We start from the raw sequence: 24,000 nt of genomic DNA on the forward strand, positions 1-24,000 counted from the left end.
TGTCCGAGCGGGGCCGTTCCGAGGCCGCCGTGAGCCTCGTTAAACTCTCGCGTTTCTGCCTGAATTCTCCCCTAAGGGTTTCCGATAGTATCGGCACCGAGCTCTTGGTTTGCAGATCCTGGTGCCCACTCGTCAGATTAATAAAGGCCCATGAAGGGGTTTGGAGCCGCGCAGCCGAGCCACCATCCGAGAGCTCGGCATCTGCAGACTGGGGGAGGGGCGTCAGTGCCGAAGCCATTTTCCATATTCCTGAGGGTCAGGCAGTCATGGCTGCGAGCCTGTTTCTCTGCAGCCAAAGCACCAACCAACCATTTTTCTTGTTTTCTTCATCTGTTTCCCTTTGAGCTTCTCCCTGTCCTTTCCTGTTCTTTTGTCATTTTTCCCTGTGCGTTTGCTATGCCTTCCCTGCGCGTTTCCGTGTGGATTTTTCCATGTGATTTTCCCTGTCCTTTTCCCTGTCATACAAGGTCTGCTTTGATATGCGTGCTCCACAAGGCCCTGGCCCTCCCCTTTCCGCCCATGCAAACATGTTTGCGCGCTCGCGTTTAGCATTTCTCCGCGTCCCTCAGTGGAGACGATGCCAGAACTGCCTACATTTGCTTTTCTAATTATCGACTGGCCCACGTAGTCAATATTGACCAAGTTAATATTGGGATTTCAAACTGTTTGCCCGACGACTGGCTCACCAATGCAGGGATTGGGCATTAGTACATATTAATGACATTTCCTTCCTGTGTGTTTGTTTATTTTGAGGCAGGTGTTTTGTCTGGCTAATGAGTTTAATTTGGATTTCATTAACCCCTGATACCTCCAGGCCTGAGGGTGGGGAGGTGAGGGTGGGGAGGTGAGGGTGGGGGGGTGAGGGTGGGGAGGTGAGGGTGGGGGGTGAGGGTGGGGGGGTGAGGGTGGGGGGGTGAGGGTGGGGAGGTGAGGGTGGGGAGGTGAGGGTGGGGATTTTCTGTACAAAGTCGCTGCTTCCAACTTAATGAGTTTGCGTGAAGAAAATGAATGCAGAGGACAGTGACGAGTGGACGTCGGCCGGGTGAAGGAGGAAGTCCTCCTCACGTGCGTTTAGCTGCTTTCATTCCAGTCAAGGGGTTTTGTTTTCCAGAGAGGGAAGCAAACAGGGTAATCTGTTCGTGTATTTTAAGTGGTTGATAAAGCAAGACGAACCTCTGCCCTCACACCCCCCCACACTCACACACACACACACACACACACACAGTCAAAGTCTGTCTTGTTCCTTGCTAAGGCACGTATGCACAGACGGGGGCCGTGCAGGAGCAGCGAGCCAGACGTGTCTGTGCATCGCTCCTGCTGTCTCTCTGCAGAAATAAGCACACTGTTCCAAGCGATTTGACTTTTTTACGTTCGCATATCCAGTAAATTCTCACCCCTTCACTAATGCCCCCTAATGCTGCATCTCTCCATTTGGTGGTATTTGCAGGCCTTGCGTGTGCCAAAACCGTGCAAGTTTGCGTTTAATTAAAAGAGCGCGGGTGCCAGCGAAGACAGAATATACGAATGAATTGAGAAGTTTCATTAGCTGCGAGCTCTCGAGTCAGTCCGTTCCCTGGCCTTTCTTTTGTGCGTCGCGCGACGGATGGCTGTAGCGCTCCTTCGTTCCGGTCACTCGCCCTCTCCAGCCGAGTTAGTGCGGCGGTGTCGGGACCTGAGAGCGGGAGCCACGGACCACCTCCGGCGTGACACACCCTGACTAAATAACACATCTGCTCACCAAGGCCCTGCGTGGCTGGGACAGAGAGATAGAGAGGGAGAGAGAGAAAGAGAGAGAGAAAAAAGATAAATAAGTACATAGAGAGAGAGAGAGAGAGAGAGAGAGAGAGAGAGAGAGAGAGAGAGAGTGAGAAAGCGCTGGCTTGTCCCTGCTGGCCCTGCTACGCCTTTCCAGTATCAACACTGCCAGACTTCACACACCATACAATGGCCAATGGCCATCGGTGGCCATCCACAATCCGGTATCGGGCAGAATAGAGAGAGAGCAAAAGAGTGGTGTCAGGAGAAGTCAAAGAAGGAGAGAGAGCAGGGGATCAGAATAGAGGAGAGAGAGATGTGTGAAGAGATCTGTGAATCGATCTGCTGAACTTCCTCTCGTCTTATTAAGATGTTAGTTTGCGTCTATAATTGGCAGGAGGTCTGTGCGATTGAACGGGCTAGCTCCCCACCCCCCGTGGCTGCGCTAGGGAAGCCGCAGTCGTTAGGAATCGTCGAGATCAGAGGGAATGTCACAGGGCATCCGGGAAGGAGGCAGGCCAGGGTGGGGGTTTGGGGGTAAACACAAATGAGAGAGAGAGAGAGAGAGAGAGAGAGAGAGAGAGAGAGAGAGAGAGAGAACAGTCTGGGATTTGAAAGTATCGGGAGTGACTCCTCTATAGGCACAGCTATATAGGCATAGCCATCTCACACACACACACACTTTCTCTCTCTTTTACTCTAATTATGGATTTGCCCGTGCGTGCCAGCTCCACTCACTATGCCAGGGCTTCTCCACGCCTCTGACAGTTCTCTCTCACCTCTCTTGTTATTTTAGCGACTGAAACCCTGGTCCCCATTCTAATTCCAACCCAAGCCAGTTTTGCCGTGGCTAGTGTGCTTTGCAAAATTTGTTGACTGTCTCTAGGGCAACATCCAGTCGAACCCTCGCACTCGGTTCTGACACACCGGGGGCGATATAGCCATCATCTCCATCCTTTTTTTCTAGCAGTAAACACGCCTGCTGATTGCCATCGAAATCATTCCCTCTGCTCCCTTTACAAGCGTACAAATGCACAACAGCTCCCCCTCTGGCCTGTCCTGGTAAAGACCCGTGGTGTACACACACACACACACACACACACACATATGCACACAGCCGCCCTGTTCTCTGGTGAAAGGTCTACCTTCCACATCACATCCACATCAGTTTCGTCCCTTGTCTGTTGCAATACCACCCTTCACTTGTTTATTAGCCAGGTTGCCAGTTAGGTTCCCTGGTCCCACAGCGATGGATTTGGGCTGAATCGGGCCGCAGTTCGGATGGCGTCTGAGCCAGCCGCGGAGGTGCACTTGGATGTCATGGTGTTCCGGTTTTTCGGCGGATCGAGGCTTAATTCTAGTCTGTTGTTCTCCACGCCAGCTGGAGACTCAGCTAACTCCTCTCTGCTGGTAGATTAAAACTTTGATTTTTCTGAACGGCTTCGGTAAGTTTACACGCGCCAAGAACTACAGGGATTCTCCCTGACGGGAAATTTCATCTGTCTGCGCCCTGATGTTTTTTCTGGAATCTATCAGAGGATTCTTCATGACTCAAATACTGACAGGGAAAATTGGTGTGTGTCTTTGCATGGGGTGTTTATACTACAGGCAGTGTGTCACGTTCCATTGTGTGAAAGTGCAGCATGAACCCTTTCAGAAAGGTGCATATTTCAATCGAGTTTATTTTTTTATTGAGCTTGTATTTTATATAGGACCCTGTTACTAAACACAAGAATCTTGGTCTAGGCCTCTAATTAGTAAGCCAAAAAAAAGGAAAAACCCCACAAAACCCCACCCTGCCATGGCGTGAGGCATGAGAGCTCCAGACCAAACGGGTCTTTTGTGCAACGCTGCTGGTTACACACCCACAGTGCAACTGACCTTAACAATAAACAGCCAACCACGCTGAAATCTGTCACCAGCATTACGTCTCCTATAGAGGAGTCACTCCCGATACTTTCAAATCCCAGACTGTTCTCTCTCTCTCTCTCTCTCTCTCTCTCTCTCTCTCTCTCTCTCTCTCTCTGTCTGTCATATGCTCTATGTCCTTCTCTCCCACGCTCATTCTCTTTTTCTCTCCTCTCTCATTCACTGTCTCTCATTTTCATCTGTCCTTCTCTCTTGCTTTCTCTCATTCTCGCTCTTCTTCCATCTTGTTCTCTCTCATTCACTGTCTGTCATTTTCTCTCTCCTCTCTCTCTCTCATTCTCTATCTCTCCTTGTCCATCTCTCATTTTCCTTCTATCTCTCTCTCTATCCCTCCTCTCACTGCCTGTAAAGACTTAATAACCTGGCCTGACACACAGAACAGCGTCTCCTAAGACTCCATATTACAGCCTCCCAGCTTTCCAGTATCCCGTTGCTATGCTCACCGTCAATCACATTCCCACGTGAAGCTGCCAGCATCGGTGGGTACGACCGCAAAGGACACATGGGTGTGAGGGGTCCAGAGCAGAGGTACTGGAGAGGATATATGGGTGCATGTTTGTTTAGTGCAGGGACAGAGTGCATGCTGGGACACTCAGGATTTTAGTTCATTGGTTTTGCACATATTGTAAATTCACAGAAGACTTCCCTATGACAAGGCGCTATAATGAGGTGTTTAAACAAATCCACACACTTGACTATGCAAAGGAATGGCTGTCTATGCTAACAGTGCTTAAAGGATGTTCTTTAGTTTGCATTTAAAGGGATGGCTGAATTGAGCAAGTTTTAATGTGGTAACACCTCCAGATGGACAGTAAAATGCTCTCTTTAGCTTTGACTTTTGTGTCATGTAGGAATTTGAGGGTGAAAGTGCTGATTTGCCTCCGATGACGTTTCCAGCCACACACTGTAAAAATCACCTACACTTTATGGAAGAGAAAAAGAAAGATTAAGACAATGAGAAATTGGGGAAAGGATTTAATGCCAGAGGATGCCATGAGAGCACGCCGAGCAGGCAGTGAAATGAAAGTGTCACTGGAGACATCTAGAGATTATGGACATGTATGGCTTAAAAAATAACACTCAGGCTGGGGGCACAAAAGGAGAGAGAACGAGAGAGAGAAAAAAAGTCTAGATTAGCATGCAGTGAAATATGCACTGATCATAAACCCTTTATCACCGTAAGCCATGATGCCCCGTATCCGACAGGATGGCAGAGCAGCAGCTGAGATACACTTCTGAACCCGCTCGGCATCCTGGGAAGTGCGGCGCGCTGTAATTGCACACGTGCTGTCTAGAGCAGACGAGTGTGCTCGACAGCGATGGCGAGACCAACCAGCCTCGATTACACAGCCTTGGCAGTTCTGCTCAAATTCTAGGGGAGAAAAAAAAGAGAGAAAAATGGAGACAGCCAGCGATAAATATGTGGAGATGCTCGTAGACACGAGAGAGGGCGATGAGCCCTGGAGAATCGACGCAGGAGCGGCAGACGAGGAGCGAAGGCACACATCACCGCTGGCGTTCGTACCAGCAGCCGTGAAGAACACGAAACCCTCCTACCGAGATGCGCGAACGTCCTCGCCGGCAGCTACACTACACCGCCGCTGGCCAGGGTGAGGCGCCCCCACGATACGCACAACGTACCCGGAAAAAAAAACACTCGACTCCGGCCGTAGCCAAAATGCTACAGTGGTTCCACTGCGGAAGGGGTTAACCCTAGCGGCAGTACGTTTGGCACGGATCGAGGACGAGGGCGTCACGACAGACAGCGAGCGTTGAGGAGTGCCTCCGAGAGCACGGCGCTGAACAGGTGCCAGGCCCAGCAGATGGGGCCCCCTCGGAGACGAGCGCAATCCCCAAGCACGGGCATCCAGGAGCCATTGTAGACCCAGCCGAGCTGCCTCTCTCCGCAGGGCTCAGAAACAGAGCCTTCCCAACTAAAGGTTGGGAGGAGTGGCATGAACTTATCTGTCCTTGTGAGGGGAGGAATGTGGAACACAAAAAGTAAAAAGTACCAAGTTCACATTCACACTGTTCCAGAAGGGTTCCTAGGGGCAGGCTACACTCACGTGAGGTTCATGAGCCTTATAATAAAGAGCTTGTGCTAGTCTACTATCTTAATCTACATGTTTATTATAAGGAAACAGAAAGATATGCACTAGCGTTGACTGCTGTAGTCCTCTGTAACCTCCAGAGGTCATCAGGTATCAAGTCTGAGATGGATGCTAAAATGCTGGTAGGTGAACACTCATAATAGCATGTATTTCTATTTGTGTGTGTGCCTGTGCGTGCGTGTGTGTGATCTACGAGTGCTGTGATTAAAAAGGCAAAGAGCTGTGAGTGAACTCTAAAACCTGAGCTCTAAATTCTCTGTGCACCTGTCACGGTGAAATATGATGGTTCTGAATGCATGGGGGACTGTCCATGTTCACCCCTTTATGTTACGGATCGTGTGTGTGGGATGCCTGCAAGCGTGTGTGTGTGTGTGTGTGTGTGTGTTTGTGTACTTGGTTGTGTATCGTTATGTTTCAGTATTTTCCATACTCACAGGTTGTGTGTATAGCTCCTATAATAGGGCAGTTCCCTGAACTTCCACTCTACCTACCACTGTATACGGTCGCCAGTAGCTGTTTCTCATAACATGTCCATTTGCAGCTAGGTGGCAAAGCTTGAAACGTAAACAACCTTCTTTATCTCTGGTGCCTGGTTGGCTAAATTATCTATAATGGCTTTTTAAATGCCGCTGTAAACCTTTTTATATGCAAACCAGTTGCCTCTTTGAGAGAAGCCTGCCATGTTAATGAACTTCAAACAAGTGTTATCGTGTGACTAGAGAGCAGGTACGCACCTACCCAGAATCCCATGTGGCCTTATCTTGGTCCAGGTAGGAGCAGAGGAAAAGAGCGGGAGATAACGCAAGTCTGTCGTGTGATACGAAAGACTTAACAAAGACCTGAAGGAGCTGAAACGTGGACATTTCTGGGTGTTTATTTGAAACCGACTGCGTGTTTGTGCCTTTATATCACTGTGTTTAACTAAAGCCCTGCAAGATGCCTACAGGCAGAGGGGAAAAACAAAGATGTGTTTAACAATTGGTTGTTTTGTGCAAATGCAAAGCGTCACTTTTGCTAAAGGGTTTTCAACTCCTACTTCACACGGTTCCTCTCTGAGGTGAAAGATCACATTTGCTATGAGACAAAATGCGTTAAAATAGAATAATTCTAGTAAAAAGAATATTCCCCAACTGCATGTATTATATATACACACACACACACACACACACACACAAACACACACACACACATACTTATGACATCTACCATTAAATGTACTCCTGAGAGAATTTATAAATTTCAGTATCATAAAAAATATCGGTAAAAATATTTAAAAAATCAAGTTAACATGTTAAAAATAATTCCAACGACCTTCAGAAATACACACTTCAGGCAACATTTCTCACCAAGCCATGTCAGTCTGACACCTGACACTGAAACACACTGCAGCAAATATTTCTTTCCCAGTACTCACACTGACAAAATTAAAGTGGCTTCTCAATACTGCACTTCAATGCTGCACTTTATTCGGATAAAGTTCCATGCCGAGATCTGTTTGCCGAGATCTGGGTTCCGTCCCCAGCACGAAGATGGGTGAATGGACCACTTTAGGCCTCCCATGTTACAGTGATTTGGTTAACTGGTTGACTAATTATATAGTTACGTAGTCGGATAGTTTGACTGACTTGACCTACATTAAATGAATTAGTATCCACAGCTTATACTCACACTACTCATTACTTCATAAACACGGAATTGTCATCATTTGAAATGACGAAACAGCGTTTTCGTAGTTCGTAGTTTTCGTAGTTTCTAGTGGTTGTACTATAGTGGTTGTTGTGCATCACTTGGTGAAGTTTCAACACCAGGCTCCACTATTCAGTGCATGTGCCACGGTTCTAACCACTAACAGAGCTTCCCATCATATCTGCTGTTCCTCTCCACTCAGGAAGGACATAGTGCTGAACATCAAAAAGTTCCCCTCCAAACACAAGCTCCATGAGGTTAGAGATGGTTGGAGCTCTGATCACCCTGAGTACAGCGAGCGAACACTCAGTACCGCTCTCCTTCCCTCTTGGAGCTTCTTTAGAACTCATTTCGCTGCATTACGTCTGTCCTGTGTGGCCCACTCCTGAGCAAGGAGTCTGTGCAGCCAATCCCTACAGGCCTGCGGGGAGACACAAAAGACCAACATCCCATGGTTCTGTGGCTCCTCCTAACTCCAGAGAATGTCTTTATCGCTGGAGTATTTCCATAACTCCTGGCGGGGCAGAGACACGGCACCCGCACGCCGATCATCAGCGTGGTCTTACACGCCTCCAGGATTTTCCACCACCACACTCGTCATGTCGCAGCCTATGCCGTCCACTTTAGCGTCACACATCCCTAGCAGACTCTTCACGCACCAGGACGAGTGCTGAGCAGAAACCTTCTACAGGCTTCGTTCAGCCGGATCGCCAGACACTAAGGTGTCAGCAATGACTTCAGCTCCGTTGAAGAAATCTCCAAGCTCAGCCCCCCAGTTAGGAAGCGGTGTTCTCTGTGCGATACTCATCCCAATCTCCAGACCAAACACTGTCTCTTCAGACCGTGCACCGTGATACATCTACAGAAAGACCATCTGTTGACCACAGATGTGATTGAAGGGGATCCTCGCACACAACCGTGGCATGACCACTGGGTGAATGTGTGAAGGCCCATGCCCTTAACCTGACCCTGGCAGAGAAGTGTGCCCAGCAGTGGACCGGTCTGTCATGGTTCTGTGTATCATGGTTCTGTAGTCTTGACTGTACATGTGACTTCCACAGGTGACTGTGTACCCGGGTCTCCTTGTGTACATCCACTGATTTGGTTCCCACAAACTGAAGCAGGGGGACAGAGATACCAGTGTCCCCAAACAAAACTCTGTTCCCGCAGGCCTGCAGGTCGTACAGTCTTGATCTGAGCACAGTCCAAGGTCAGCATATGAAACAGGGACGCTCTTCCTTGACTGGATGGTTTTTGTGCATGGCTGGGTTTCGGATGAAGGGCTCGTCAGATCAGGTGCGCTGTGGCATCCTTCCAGAAACATCTTTGGTGGTCCGTAGCCAGCAACATCACTCAGAGATCCTTCTTGTCAACATCCCTAATTTAATGGATCACAGGACAACCTACCATCTACTTCACTGCAGTACAGCAATGAAGCCCTCTCTGAGGAAGTGGTATATTCCACTTGATTGTTCACAATAAGGCAGATGCTTCCACTCACTCTGAAGCAAGGTAGGTTTGACAGGATGAAGGTTTCTGGTACAATTCCCTGTTCTGAGAATGAACTGTACACAGAGGTTTCTGTCTCCAGGCTAGATATGGCTGTTGATGAAGCAGTAACTCAAGTGTGAGTTTTTCCAGCTGTCTCCAGTGTATTGCATTTCAAATGAAACAGTAACTTTGAGGTTAAAGGGCGCTGATCCAGTGTGGCGCTGATCCAGTCTGGCACTGATCCAGTGTGACGCTGATCCAGTGATTCTTTCCCCTCCCTGGTGCAGGAGTGCCCCCAGCTGCTGCCGGCCGACCGGATCCTGGTGCCGGTGAATGTGGTGAAACCTATCACCCTGCGAGCCAGGAATCTTCCGCAACCGCAATCCGGCCAGCGCGGGTACGAGTGTGTGCTCATCATCCAGGGCGTGGAGCAGAGGGTCCCTGCTCTACGCTTCAACAGTACCAGTGTGCAGTGCCAGAACACCTCGGTGAGTGTGTGTGAATTGTTTCTATTTCTACATCAATGCTACCAATAGTAAGAGCTACATTTATGTCTGCTGCATGTGCCCATAAGAGGTATAAGAGTAGATGTGGTTTAGTGTGAGAGTGACATAGACCTCGTCGTTCTGTGAGCGCACACGTATGGATGTTGGATTCTGACTCAAAAGGTTCTGAGCGACTCTTTTCTCTCTCTGTATCAGTACTCGTATGATGGGATGGAAATGAGTAGTCTCCCTGTGGATCTGACCGTCATCTGGAACGGAGACTTTAGCATCGATAACCCGGCTCAAAACAAAGGTGAGTCCTCAGAACCCTCGCTGCGGCTGAAGCTCTCGGGTCCCGTCTCCATGGAAACAGCCCAGCAACGTCCGCCGTCTGACCTCCACAGGTGGAGAGCTGGAGCGTGAGAGCCAAGGCGTTTTATGCTCAATGTTGCCGCCCTTTTGGCGTCTCTCTCTCTCTCTCTCTCTCTCTCGCTCTCTCTCTCTCTCTCTCTCTCTCTCTCACTCTCTCTCTCTCTCTCTCTCTCTCTCTCTCTCTCTCTCTCTCGGGCTCTTTCTCCTCCCCGCATGTCTCCACCTTTCTACCTCTCTCCATCTTTCCTTAAGTTCACACCTTCTCTGTTTAGCTCACCCACGAATGAAGGCTATATTAATGTTCTAGGTGTGTGTGTGTGTGTGTGTGTGTGTGTGTGTGTGTGTGTGCACATCCGTGGTTGGCAGCTGCAGTGTGTGCCCACCTGTTAAATGGCCCTGAAGAGCTCTGCCGTTTAAGATAGCTGATCTTTAGCCAGCTGTCACCCATGGCTGTGTGTTTGTGTGTGTGTGTGTGGGCATGTGTGGGCATGTGTGAGTGTGTGTGTGTGTGTGTGTGTGTGTGTGTGTGTGTGTATGTGTGGAGGGGGGAGTAGAATGAGAGAGACAAGGGAATGAAATATCGAGAAAGAGTAAAAGATGGAGAGAGAGAGAGAGAGAGAGAGAGAGAGAGAGAGAGAGAGAGAGAGAGAGACTGAAGCCTGTGCACTCCACGTGTCAGTTACAGTTGACCACCCTGTTTGGACCCCCATGCTGTCAGCTGGGTTCACACCTGTGCAGTTATGTGCTTCATTAGAATGAAATGAGGACGTATATTGAAAAAAACGAGAGAAGTCCTTTGAGTTGACATGGTGCAGGGATACCTGGATCTAGAAACTACGGAACAATCCTCTTTGCTGATGTAATCAATCCAAAAGTATAAATGGATACTGCCATTAAAAAAAGTACATTTTATACATTTTAATAGTAATTATGTCAGTATAATATGTTCATGCTGTGCTTTTATAATGAGTGCTTCAATGTTTCAGAAGTCAGACAGGGAACAGACGGGTGGGTAGGGAAGGTTTAGAAGTATATGCCAATCAAGAACAGAAGTCTCTGGAACGATGACTGGGTTAGATGGGCACACAACCAGCTACGCACAGTCAACAACATGGAACAGAGAAGTTTATCTCCAGGTGCTGACAAAAGTAAACACTTTAAATATTCAGTTTATGTATTCTACAAACATTCATAAACAGGAGCAGGCAGGTGTGAGGATTAAATCGGGCAGGACAAAGGCGTCTCCAAGGGTGAGATATCGCTGTTATTCTCCTGCTGCTGAGATGCTGCAGTTCTGGGTAATACAGAAAGGTGTGTCACAGAGGCTGTGCGGTGCTACAGTGAGCCTTCATCTGTCACGTCAGATGCCTGTGTCCTCAGTGCTAGCAAACCACAAGCAGGATTCGAGGATCGAATTATTTACAAATGACGCACGTAATCAATATAATCAATATGACGTATGTTTTATTACTGCAGAATTTAAAGACTGAATCTGTTCCAAACGTTCTGCTTCTTATCCTGGTTATATTCCTTGAATTTCCATGAACATGCCTTCCCCGTGAAAGCAAAAGGCAGCGAGCCAGTTTGGTGAAGAGCGAAGAGACTCTGTATGTGGTCTGCGTCAGTTCTCAGCGGCGTCGTGCAAGCGCTGTACGTTATTAAAAATGACTGGCGTTGTCACAGGACGGGTGCCGTTCTTTTTGTGCCGTTATTCTGCTATTTTCAAACGGGGAAATGATTGTGTGGGTGTGACGTTAAATATTCACAAGCTCACTTGACTGTTACCAAAACACACACAGCTTGCTGATCGGCAGAGATAATTAGTCAGTTCCAATCACCGGCTCAGAGGAGGGGATGTACGGTTGGTGTGATTTGCACACAACATCCTCCACCCGGGACAAACTGGTGTGCGCAAGTTTGACATTTTGGAAAGATCAGGAGGTTGGAGAAAGATTCCAGTTTCCAGTTTTCTCTCCCTCTGTGGTTGGCTGCTTCCGCGGTGAGCCCGGTGCCAGCTGCCGGCAGCCACAGTTAGGATATCTGCATGGCAACGGGAGCTCAGTGGTGAAGGTACTCGACTAGTCATCAGAAGGTTGCCGGTTCAAGCACCACTACTGCCAGGTTGCCTCTGTTGAGCCCCTGAGCAAGGCCCTTAACCCTCAGTTGCTTAAGTCGTATTCATTCAGTTTTGGAGTGTCAGCTGAATGTAGAAACGTCTCTGATTGGTCTCTTCTGAATTATCGTGATTGTGTCCTTTTCTTTCTTTGGTGCTCATGTTGAGAGCACACAGCTAGATTTAACACGAGCTATAAACCCAGGAGCTCACAGCTGGCCGCAGACAAAGGAACAGCTGGCCCGACTAAACCAGGGGGCTTAATGGATGAAAATATCTAAATGCATATTGTGTGGTTCGAATGCACAATAAAATTAAAATAAAAATTGAAACACTCAGCACTTTGACCTGTTCGTTGTAATTTTATTTCAAAAGCACTGCACCAGAATAAAGAAACAAAACCGCAAAAACTGTCCCTGCGGGGTCGCTTACGGGACGTGCTCTCTAGCTGCACGGGATTGGCTCTGGGTCCAAAGCCTTTATGAGCATGTTCGTTTTGGCCATGGTGCTGTCTGGAGCGAGTCCCCACTCAATCTGCCATTTTTTACATTCTCTTTTCTCCAAAATTAACTTATTAAATGATTCAGTGCTAAAGCTGATTCTCCAACAACTATTTTACAAAAGACTGGCTTATGTTCCCATCTCTGATATCTCAGCTAAAGTTGTAAAGAAGATGTTTGGCTCTCCCACCTGAACGTGGCCTTCGTTCCTGCCTCTGCCGTGTTCAGTTCTGCACGTTTCCACAGTGGCGAGCTCTTTCTGACAGCTTTGCACAGCTGAGGATGGCTCACGTGGAGGCCGCGTGTGACGGCAGCTATACGAGAGATGTGCCAGTGCTGGTTATTCTCCAGCGTCTCACGTTGGGCTGATGGCAGCTGCCTCGCACTCCGTAAAGATGCATCTCTTTGCTGTTTCTACAGCTGAAACGTGAGCAGAAGTGTCTCAAGTGAGCATTTATGGTCCTGAAGCACCTTTAATGGTTTCGTGTGGATACTGATGTATTGCACTGGAGCACTGTGGCATGCACATCAAGAGACAATTAAAGGCACCTGTGAACACAGAAAAAAATATTTAATGTGCCTACACGGTATGAGGGGGGGTGCATATATGTGTGTGTGTGTGTGTGTGTGTCTGTGTGTGTGTGCGCGCTTGCGTGTATGTGTGGGTGTGAATGCGTGTGTGGGTGTGGGCATGAGTGCGTGCATGTGTGTGTTTGTGTGTGTGCGTGTGCATCTTTACTTGGGTGCGTATGTGTGTGTGTGTGTGTGTGTTTCCATGAAGGCCAGGTTAATTTGTGCAAAGGAGGAGTGTGAGGATTAAGAGTTCTCCCCTCTGTGTGTTCCACACAGTTACCCATGCTCCTCTGGGCTCCTCACTTGATGGACAGATTGCAGATATATCTTGCAGCATTTTTTTTTTTAAGCTTGTCTGGTAGCCATGGTTACAAAACTTTTTCTGGCAGAGAGATGCAGGGCCCTGCGGTCTTCAGACCACTGTGAGATGTCTGCAGAATGGAGAGGAGAAACGGTGGAAGCAGGGCAGGAAGTGACATCACAGCATGCAATCACTGCAGTATATACCTCACAGGGACCCTGTTTAGAAGTCTAGTGGCCCATTAGTGTTACTAATAATCAATAACACTTAATCAATATTAATCACCACTAATCAGTATTACCCACCAATTAGCACCATGCTGATCATCATTTATCATTCACTATCAGCCTCGTTTGCATTTTGCCTCGTTAGCACCGGTCAGATATTCCTTAACAAACCAATATCCAACTCCATAATTCTCCATGGACCTGTCAGTGCCTACTGCGCATGTATTGATCAGCTCTTCCTCCCCACTCCTCCTCCTCCTCCTCCTCCCGCTGTCTGTGTGTGTGTGTAGTCCACCTGTACAAGTGTGACGCCCGGCGGGAGAGCTGTGGTCTGTGTCTGAAGGCGGACCCCCTGTTCGGCTGCGTGTGGTGTAGGAGTGAGAAACGCTGCACCCTGAAGCAACACTGCCCCCACCCACAGAGCATGTGGCTAGAGCACAACGGCATCAACAGCAAGTGCACGCACCCCAAGATCAGCAAGGTGAAGACACACACATGCACGCACGCCCACACACACACCCCCAGATCAGCAAGGTGAAGACACACGCACGCACGCACGCCCACACACACACACCCCCAGATCAGCAAGGTGAGGACATGCCCACACACACGCACCCCAAGATCAGCAAAGTGAAGACACACACACGCACGCCCACACACACACACCCCGAGATCAGCAAGGTGAGGACATGCCCACACACACACCCCAAGATCAGCTAGGTGAGGACACACACGCACACATGCACACACACACACCCCAAGATCAGCTAGGTGAGGACATGCCCACACACACACACCCCAAGATCAGCTAGGTGAGGACATGCCCACACACACACACCCCAAGATCAGCTAGGTGAGGACATGCCCCCACACACACACCCCAGGATCAGCTAGGTGAGGACATGCCCACACACACACACCCCAGGATCAGCTAGGTGAGGACATGTCCACACACACACACCCCAAGATCAGCACGGTGAGGACACACATATACACACACACACACACACAGAGACATGGATGTGTCTACAGAATGGCTTACTGTATTTACCATATCTGTCTGCCCTTGACAACACTCGTGTGAGTCTTTCAGGTTGCCATGACACCTGTTAGGACCAGGAAACTTTGGGTTCTTCTTTGGGTGTGTCTGACTCTTCTGTGTTTTCCTCAGGCAAGATCACGTGGGCGGAGTTTACTGAGCTAAGAGCTGCTGGGAATTCTTTCTTTGAGCAAATCTTGGCAGGCGTGCTTGTGATTTCTAGATGAAGCCAGTGCGTTTTGTTCCTGTTTTCAGTTTTTGAGCATATGGGGAATTGCCCCATTCAGGTTTCTGCTTTCCTTCCCTCCACCGCAGGCTACAGAACTGTAGCGGTTCATTTATCCACCTGATTGATGGAACTTTTTTTTCACCAGGTTAAAATTTGGTTGAAAAGGGGAACAGGGACTGGTTAAAATAATCCGGGTCTGGTTCTGACTGCTATTCAGACTGACTGACTTGATTAGGTCCGTGTCTTTCCACTGCTCTGCCTTCTCGTCGTCATTTTTTTTTTTTAAACAGCCTACAAGTCACCACACATCCTAACTCACTTCATTACAGTGACGTCTCAGATGAATCTCTAGTTGAAGTGGAAGATGATTAAGTGTTTTCCTCCACCAACCGTCAATTAGCTTGTCAGAGTGGCAAATGTGATCATCCTGTAATGAAAAGCGACAAGACACGGCCTCCCTTGATCTCTCTCGCGCCGCAGACGCGAGCCTTAAAACGCCACGATAGCCATCCGCCCTGCGCGTTGTAAAGTTGTAACGCTCCGGAGCTTCCAGCAGAGGGCGGAAGTGGGCGAACTGCTTATCAACCAGCAACGGCACGTTTAGGACAAAGCAACACGGAGCTGTTGTATGCAGCACCCAGCACCCATCGTCCTCATCCTCCTGTTGGTAACCATTGCTCCACCAGGAGCTCTCAGGAGGAGGGTCTGGTGATTGGCGGAAGGGGGCAGTTATGGACTCGGGGTCGTGTGGGCGCCTTTACGCTGCCACGAACTCGGCTAGCCTCCGCTTGACGCTTCATTAGACTGCGACCCCTCAGGAGGTCGCCCGGAGTGCCCTCATCATCTCAGCGTTTAGAAAACTCACGATTCCTGACCAGGCTTGAGGTGAATACGCCGATGTACAACAGAGTCCTCTTCGTTCGTTAAAGAAACCAAAAACTTTACCTCCTCCACCCCCACGGCAAAGAGTCTTCGCTGATGTCATGGTGATATTACCGAGCGGCAATATTGAGGGCCAGACGGCAGCAGACGAGCCACGGCCAGTGCCGCTCGTCCACTTTACAGCAGTGTGCTATAAAGCCTTTTCCAGTATAAATGACGGACTGCTTGCGTTTAGGAAAATAACCCAGCCGTGCGCACTATAGCACAGAGCTGACCCCTGGGACTGCTCCGCCCTTAGCTGGTGGAGTGCGATCTGTCTCTTTGACCTGGCTTGTAAACAACAAGGCATACGTCTCCGGCGGATGAAACTGAGAATTCACTGAGTGGCGGCTCTTGATAGTGAATCTCAGTAGGGGCTGAGGGGAGTCGTCTAATCAGGGCTGCTGGCGTGTTATCACCTGACTGCAGTCTTTAATCTGCATGCTCACGGTACATCCACCAGCCAGAGATAGCCTCGCCTTCACCATGCCACGGCCAACGGTCCCTTAGAGGAAACCGAGCACAGCTACCGACGAAGCTTCCGAACGAGATATCCGGGTTAATCTGGAGATTTAACCGCACTGCAGTGCCTTCACTAAAACAGATTTAACGAAACAACACGAAGACAGTGATGCGACTACCGAGACGCCTCTGTGCACGTCCAAAGCACAGATCATTCCTAATGGGAAATTTAATTGACACATGAATTGTTTAAGGGATTATTACGCCTCGTCGTTGGAGCGCGTGCATTTGTGTGCGGGCGCTCGCGTGATTCTCCGAACAGACGGCGGTTTTGAGATGATCATGACTGCGAGGTTTGCAGCAGCCAAGGCTCAGCTGGGTTTGCCGCTCATTGTTATTCCCTGGAAGTGCAAAGGCTTTGTGTCTCTGACAGAGAGAGGGCCAATTATCCTGCTGAATCTCTGAGTCCCTATAACTGAATCTCTACACACACACACACACACACACACCTACTTCACCAGGTGCAGTAAGAGAGTGCAGATACTTTTTCTTGCAGCTTTCCTGCAGGGGAGGGGGCAGACAGTGATGGGGGGGGTTGTTTTTCTTTCAGATCAGGCTTTTGATTATGATTGGTGACATGCAACCTTTGCGCAGATCACCCCACTGCGTGGGCCCAGGGAAGGGGGCACGTTGGTGACGATCCGGGGAGAGAATCTCGGCCTGGAATTCCATGAGATACAGGGGAACGTGAAGGTGGCAGAAGTGGACTGCATGCCGGTGCCAGAGGGATACATCCCAGCCGAACAGTGAGTCTCTCGCCACAGGAAATATCCCAGCATTCCCGACCGGCTGCCCTGTGGCATTCCCAGAGATTAGTGCGGGAAAGGCGGAAAAACCGCGTTCCTCGGGTATCTGATTTGACAGGCTGTAGGGTTTTGGAAATGTAGCCCAGGAGGCTTTTGTGCGTGAACTGTCACTTTTTCTTGCTAAAAAAAGATCTCTTAGTGATGGTCACTATAAATATTTCCGCGATCTTCGTGCTACAATGCTATAAAAAAAAAACATCACGGATCTGCTTCAGGTGTTATGGACTGCCAGTGAATCTGCTGTATGGAAGGCTCAGCTCTGCCCCTCACAGGTGGTGAAAAGTTGAAAGTTTCCTCAACTATGCTCTGTTCAGACAATGGTTTTTATCGTCTACCTGAGCCAAGCCGGCAGTGCGGGTCCGGTTCAGCGCAGCCACGCGTCGCTTTAATCCCTCTGTGGGCTCCTAGTGGCTGATACAGAGCAGGAGCCCAGTAGGAGGATATTAAAACAACTTTTAATCCCAGGTCAGGACAGAGGGATAATGACGCGTTATTTGTCAAAGATTCGACAAGCCGTGCTGGCCATTTTGAAGGAACAGAAATTATCAGCACATTATTATTGTGCCGACCTCGAGAAAAAAAAAAATCCTTTCTTTTATTCGCAGTCTCTCTGCAGGCTCACAACACTGCCCCGTGCACTTTGTCTGAAGCTATGATAAGCCTCTTACAGCAGTGTGTGATAAGTTGTGGTTTTGTCATAGAACAAGGAGATGGATTAGACACTGTATTAACCTTTTAACTCCACGGTCCCCTCTATACATACTGATGGAAATGTAGAAGACCAAAGGAATGTGGAGGTCTTTCAGGAGAGACCTCTTATGTTTAAAATGCATTGAATGTTTGTGTGAAGACTTCTAGGCTGCCAAGTACAGTGTGTGTGTGTGTGTGTGCGTGCGTGCGTGCATACACCTGCACATTTTACAGGATTGTGTGTGAAATGGGAAAAGCGGAAAAGAGCCAGTATGCAGGGAACGTCCAGGTGTGTGTTGGGGAGTGCCAGCCTGAGTTCGTGGCCAAGACATCGAAGTACTACTACTTCGTGGTGAGTCCAGTGTCCCGCGTCCCGCTTTTACACAGTCAGGACAAGCGAAGAGGATCGAGACTTCATCATAAGTGTGTAATTAAAGGCCTTGGCCATTACTGCATTAAACGTGCTTGAATTTACTACGTACCCAGGAGCCCTTGACCAGGAGGTCCTCCTTACGGACCAGTCATTACCTTATCACAGAGTGGCATCAGCCCATAGTAATGAATGAGAAAGCACACGAGGAGGTTGGCCAATAAAACGTTCCCTGCTCTCTCTCTCTCTCTCTCTCTCTCTCTCTCTCTCTCTCTCCCCCCCCCCCCCCCCTCCTTGACTACACACTTAAATCAGAAAAATGTGGGCAAGTCCATAGTGACAGCATTGATTGGCAGTCCCCATTAACCTTGTATTATGTCTCATTATCAGTTGTATGCATATGTTAATTCCCTTTCATTACTCCTATACGATACGATAATTGGATTATGAGACTTCAGGTGAGGACAGAGATTTAAAAAGGGGGATTAAAATGAAAAACTGATGAAGGGATTGAGGGGGGAGCGAGGGCAACTGACACTGCAGCCTCTGCTCCTCACTGGCTTCAGCATGCAGTGAGCACGCAGTGGACGAGTAGATGAGTTCACCTCCACCTCCCCACAGGTTCCCAAGCTGATGTCCCTGAAGCCTAACCGTGGGCCTGTCTCTGGGGGCACCATCGTCAACATCACAGGCAGCAACCTGGATGCCGGCAGCAACGTGTCCATCATGTTCAAGGACCATAAGTGCACATACCACAGGTGCGGCCGGGGGCGGGGAATCGTTTTAAGATGATGTCATTCTCCGGCGGGGGTGGGTGGGGGGTGGTTGGGAGAGGGACGTCAACATCATAAAACATGAGAGGCAGATCAATTCTGACATTAAGACCAAAATGAGTTCCTGAACCCCAGTCAATACTGCCAATAACAATCACACTTCGTTTCCGCCGAAGCCGCAAGGCACTGAGGAATACAAAGCAATGAACTCGGGGCTGTGGGTAAACAGGGTGACCTCTATCCCCTGAGCCTTCACCTTCATGTCTCAACATCCACACAATTTACTCCAAAATGCACAACACAGCACTGATTCTAGATTCTAATTGCTGGTAGCATTTAAAATACTTTTCTCTCTCTCTCTCTCTCTCTCTGGAAAAATGAATTTGGAGATCACAATTCACAGTCTATTATGAATTAATTTTCCCTTCAAACCATTACAAGCCCCTTGACAGGCTGGTGACAGTCATGCCGAATGAGATGGTTATGAATAACAGTAGCTGCTTCTGGTTATTATAATGCGTCGGGCGGAGGTGATGCGTATGTTTGCTCGCGCAGACGAGGGGGCCAGTGGATCACGTGTCACTCCCAAGCATCCACGCAAGGCTACGGAAACGTCACCGTGTCCGTGTACGTGGACAAGGCCCACATCCACAAGGACCTGCGCTTTGAGTACGTGGAGGACCCCACTATAACCAAGCTGGAACCTGAATGGAGTATTTTTAGGTATGCCAGCCACACGGGGTCAGCGCAGGGTGTGAGATCCAGTCGTAGTCATCTTAAACACAGAGAGGTGCCCTCATAAAATGATTGTTTGGTTTTAATGTGGTGATCCAAATCTCAAAATGTTAGTTGAAATGACCTTCAGCAAGGCGACAGCAACACCAAGGTTGTTGGAAAACACGGCGTCGCACTGCGAGTCGCTCTGGATCAGAGCATCTGCCGAATGCTGTAAATGTGACCAGAAAACATGTTGTCTTGTTTCACAGTGGAAACACACCAGTGACGGTGACCGGTACCAACCTGGACATCATTCAGAACCCACAAATCCGAGCCAAGTACGGCAACCAGGAGACGACTAACGTGAGTCCAGCCCCCCTTGAGCCCATCACGGTCAGTGCCAGAGGGTCCCGCTCACCGCTGCTTAAGTGAACGTCGGTGCACGCTAGTGTACGCGTTCAGACTCTCCCCATCTCCTGATGCAGGATAAACATTTGTTTCAGCGAGAGAGAGAGAGAGAGAGTGAGAGAGAGAGAGAAAAGAATAGAGAATGAAAGAAAAGATGTGAAACCCAGACAGACAGAACAAGAGGGTCAGACCCGTCAACAGCATGTTGCTCCTCAGCCAGGAGGTGGGACGTGGTTGTCTACAGGAGCTTCCACAGAATGGGCCCACAGATCTGGGGGAGGCTTGCATTCACCAGCACCTGACTGAAAGTCCGCGAATACAAAGGAGTGAAACGCTATCTGGCAGCTGTACCCCCTGCCCGAGCACGTCGGGCATCTGTAGGCGATATGCGATAAGACTCCTCACAGCATAGCAGGACCCCACCCAAGCCTCGGCCCGGGTGTGGAGGTCCTTTTTAGGCTTTTAGGTTCGTGACAGGGTTTTTTTGGCTGTAACAGAATCTCCTGCACAGTTTTGGGAAAAAGCCTGACCACCGTGAATGTTGTGTGATGCGGCGTCCCCTGTACACATGCAATGACAGGCACGTCCAGAGATCTCCGTTTCTCCTCCTTGTTCGAGGTGGACGAGGGCTCCCGGCAGCTCCGAGGGCCGCCCGCCACAACTGCCAGAGGCTCTTTGTGGGGAGGGTAGTTTAGCCGGGAGGTGGAGGCTCTGAGGTTGAAGCTTTTGATCGCAAGTCCACCGCCTGAATGCCGCGCAGCGCGCTACGAGGCTAATCAGGCTGGCACAATGGGACAAACCTCGCCAAACATTTATCCCCGCGCACCACAGTAAGAAAAGGCTGCATCTGACTGACAGCAGCAGCCTGACGGCTATGGTTTTGTTCTCCGGGTCTGTTAGGACTAGAGAGAAAAAGAAAGGAAATATGTAAGGAAGGACTAAGAGGCCCGAGAGAAAGAGAGAGAGAGAGATAAAGGAGAGGAAAAGGGGGTGACATCACTGAGGGTTTCTAGGGGCCATGAATGTGAGCGCAGCTGGCGACGTGGAGGCGACTCGCCACCGCACGCATCAAAGGTTCGGCGTGCCAGAGAGCCGTTTGAAACCTGCCAATGATTTAGTGCTGTCGACGGTTTATCTCCAGGGACTGGCACTTTAACAAAAGAGGTTAAATAAGCCAGGTTCCAGATAAAATAGCGCAACCAGAAGGCACAACAGGCAGGAGTGTTTTATTTGTTGTAGTGCAAAAGCACATTTCTAATAGACCTTGTCATTTGAGTCAGGAGAACAGTAGGTTTTGTGCTCACAGCAAACTTCAGGAATCAGCACAGATAAATAAATAACTCCGCTCAGCATAAGGCGGATTACTGATTTTCTGTGTCTTCCCATCTACGCCATCCATTGGTCTTCCCTCTTTTCCATCTGTTCATTCATCCATCTTTCATTTGATGCAAAAATCCCTCCATCCACCCATTTATCCATCCAACCAACCACGCATACATCCGATCTGCTCATCCAACATTCCGGCGAATCATAAATCCCTCAAACCTCCCACTGAGCCGGAACCTGTGTCCCCCCCACTTTCTCCTCAGGTGTGTCAGGTGCTGAGCTCCACGAGCATGCTCTGTCAGGCCCCGGCGCTGCCGGGCAGCCTGGCCAGGCTGGAGGAGGACGTAGAGAGGCCCGACGAGTTCGGCTTCGTCCTGGACAACGTTCAGTCCGTGCTGGCCCTCCAGAACATCAACTTCCTCTACTTCCCCAACCCGGTGTTTGAGACGCTCAGCGCATCTGGGGTTCAGGAACTCAAGCCTGGATCTCCCATTATTCTAAAGGTCTTGGATAATAATATCTTTCTTCCTTTATAACAACCAGGGCTTTGAGATTCCCAAAGGCAGTGTGTCACCAATACAACACTGCTTCACCTCAGTGGGAAATTTGGGAATATCAATATTTCCTTTATTGGGGATGGGGATACTTCAAAGGTTGAAATACCCTAAAATGACCATTCACCATTAGCAAATACACTGTGTGTATATATTAGGGAACTGCCTGATATACGTCTAGTACATCAGCATATGTCAATCTCCGTGCAAACTGTCGTGAACATCATTCGTTTCCCCAATGATTTACCCGTTTCATGCTGGTTTCAGGCTTTCAGGATACAGGTTTTATCATCGGGCTTCCAAATGTGTTTCAGGGAAGGAACTTCCTCCCTCCTACGCCTGGTAGCAACGGGAAGCTGAACTACACAGTCTTGATCGGAGAGAAGCCCTGCTCCCTAACCGTGTCCGACACCCAGCTGCTGTGCGAATGGCCCAACCTGACCGGACGCCACAAGGTTCTGGTGAGTCAGCGCCAGGTCTCGAACGCTGCATCGGTAACTCGGCGCGCGCCCGTGGTTGTCGGCCCCGGCCTGAAGGGTGGAGCAGTGAAATGATAAACAACGTCTCCGAGCCGGGCCAAAACTAATAAAAGGCCCAATTTGTGATTTGGAGGGGAAGTCCTGGGCCGGTGCCACCTGGCCCGACGACAGGCGAGCGGAAGGCAGAATCGGCGGTCCGTTTATGCCGCCGCCACGCAAACACAGCAGGCACCGTGGGCCCGTCTGCTGCTGTCCCTGTTTGCCTCAATTGCGCCCAGAAAAGTGCCAGCTTTTCGGCCCGGAGACGCGTCCGTGTGCACTTCCCATTCCCCACTTCCCATGCAGCGCAGCGTAGGTGTATTTGCAATGCGTTTGGAGGAAGGTCACACTGAAGGTGAGCCAGAGCGCCCCCTGCTGCGTGCACTGCAGTACTGCACTCACCAGTTTAAGCCTTGTGGGGTTAATCTCGTGCTCCTGGTTATTTATAACGAGTCAGTAAGCAACTATGTGCAAGGGCAAAGCCTGAAGCTCAGTGAAGTGCCCATTTGTTCTACTGGCTAATTATAATCTCCGTCTTAGTCTGGTCTAACCTGGGTTAGCCTGTGTTTTGTTTTGTTTTGTTTTGTTTTGTTTTGATAATTGCCTGTGTATTTCTTTCCTATCTGCTAGATTACAGAATACAGTGAATAAGGACAAAACCCTTGGAACATATCTTGTTTCTGATTTCAAGGTTTCAAGTAGTAAGCCTGGTGTCCCTAATGAGGCTTTGGTGCTGAGAAACTAATGAAAGTCTAAAGAAAGTTTTAATAAAACTATTGAAACTTTTAATAAAAGTTCCACAATTTCTTAAGCTTGGCTGATTACCTTTCAGGCACGTGTTGGAGGCATCGAGTTTTCCCCGGGCGTGGTCCACATCACCTCCGACAGCCCCCTCAGCAGCACGGCCATCATCGGCATCGCCGCCGCCGGAGGCTTTCTCATCCTCTTCATCGTCATCGTCCTCATCGCCTACAAGCGCAAGTCCCGCGAGAGTGACCTGACCCTCAAGCGCCTGCAGATGCAGATGGACAACCTGGAGTCTCGTGTGGCGCTGGAGTGCAAGGAAGGTAGGCACCCGTGTGAACAGCAGGAGCGCTTCCCAGATTCCAGGTTCCCAGATTCCAGGCAAAGAACGTGACACGGCATTCCGATGCCTTCGGTACGGAACTGTACATTAAAAGGGAATTTAAAGGAAATTCAGCTCAGTGGGGATTCATGCCTAAAAAAAGCAAGCCTCTTTGCATCTCATGCCAAATAAAAATGGAAAGGTTACAGTCTCACCCACACAGCAGAGTGTCTGCTTTGTTTAGACGCCCCGACACCGGCACCAACTGTAGGTTTTTGGCACTCTGCAGCAAAGCAGTGACCTTACCGTGAGGTCAGAATGAGCTTGTACTACAAACCCCTAACTGAAACCTCACTCAGACATACAGCTCAAACCTTCCTAAAAGGGTTTGTCATTCTAAGCCTTCCACACGGGCACTTACCCACGGCTAGCACGCCGGACCCCTCGTGAAAACTGGATCTGAATAAAAAGGATAGATTTGCATTTGTAAGCTCTGAGACCATGCACCGTTTAACAGA

At 49.3% G+C, this 24,000-nt stretch overlaps 1 protein-coding gene across 4 annotated transcripts in view; it reads left to right on the forward strand.

The window, feature by feature from the left end:
- The window catches only part of plxna4 (plexin A4), a 226,540-nt gene that overhangs the window by 162,030 nt on the left and 40,510 nt on the right, over window positions 1-24,000 (forward strand). For 2 of the 4 annotated variants that reach the window (XM_035528507.2, XM_035528508.2), the window contains exons 10-20: window positions 9,260-9,460; window positions 9,674-9,770; window positions 13,834-14,024; window positions 16,849-17,000; window positions 17,985-18,102; window positions 18,742-18,878; window positions 19,449-19,616; window positions 19,880-19,973; window positions 21,608-21,847; window positions 22,213-22,359; window positions 23,249-23,483. In XM_035528507.2, coding sequence (XP_035384400.1) covers window positions 9,260-9,460; window positions 9,674-9,770; window positions 13,834-14,024; window positions 16,849-17,000; window positions 17,985-18,102; window positions 18,742-18,878; window positions 19,449-19,616; window positions 19,880-19,973; window positions 21,608-21,847; window positions 22,213-22,359; window positions 23,249-23,483 — 1,780 coding nt within the window. Of the gene's footprint in view, window positions 1-9,259; window positions 9,461-9,673; window positions 9,771-13,833; window positions 14,025-16,848; window positions 17,001-17,984; window positions 18,103-18,741; window positions 18,879-19,448; window positions 19,617-19,879; window positions 19,974-21,607; window positions 21,848-22,212; window positions 22,360-23,248; window positions 23,484-24,000 lie in introns of those variants that run through there. The other 2 variants (XM_081724030.1, XM_081724031.1) reach the window with 2 other exon arrangements.

This window comes from Electrophorus electricus, chromosome 11, assembly GCF_041902795.1.
Source record: "Electrophorus electricus isolate QZ-2024a chromosome 11, ASM4190279v1, whole genome shotgun sequence".
In the NCBI taxonomy this organism is placed as follows: domain Eukaryota; kingdom Metazoa; phylum Chordata; class Actinopteri; order Gymnotiformes; family Gymnotidae; genus Electrophorus; species Electrophorus electricus.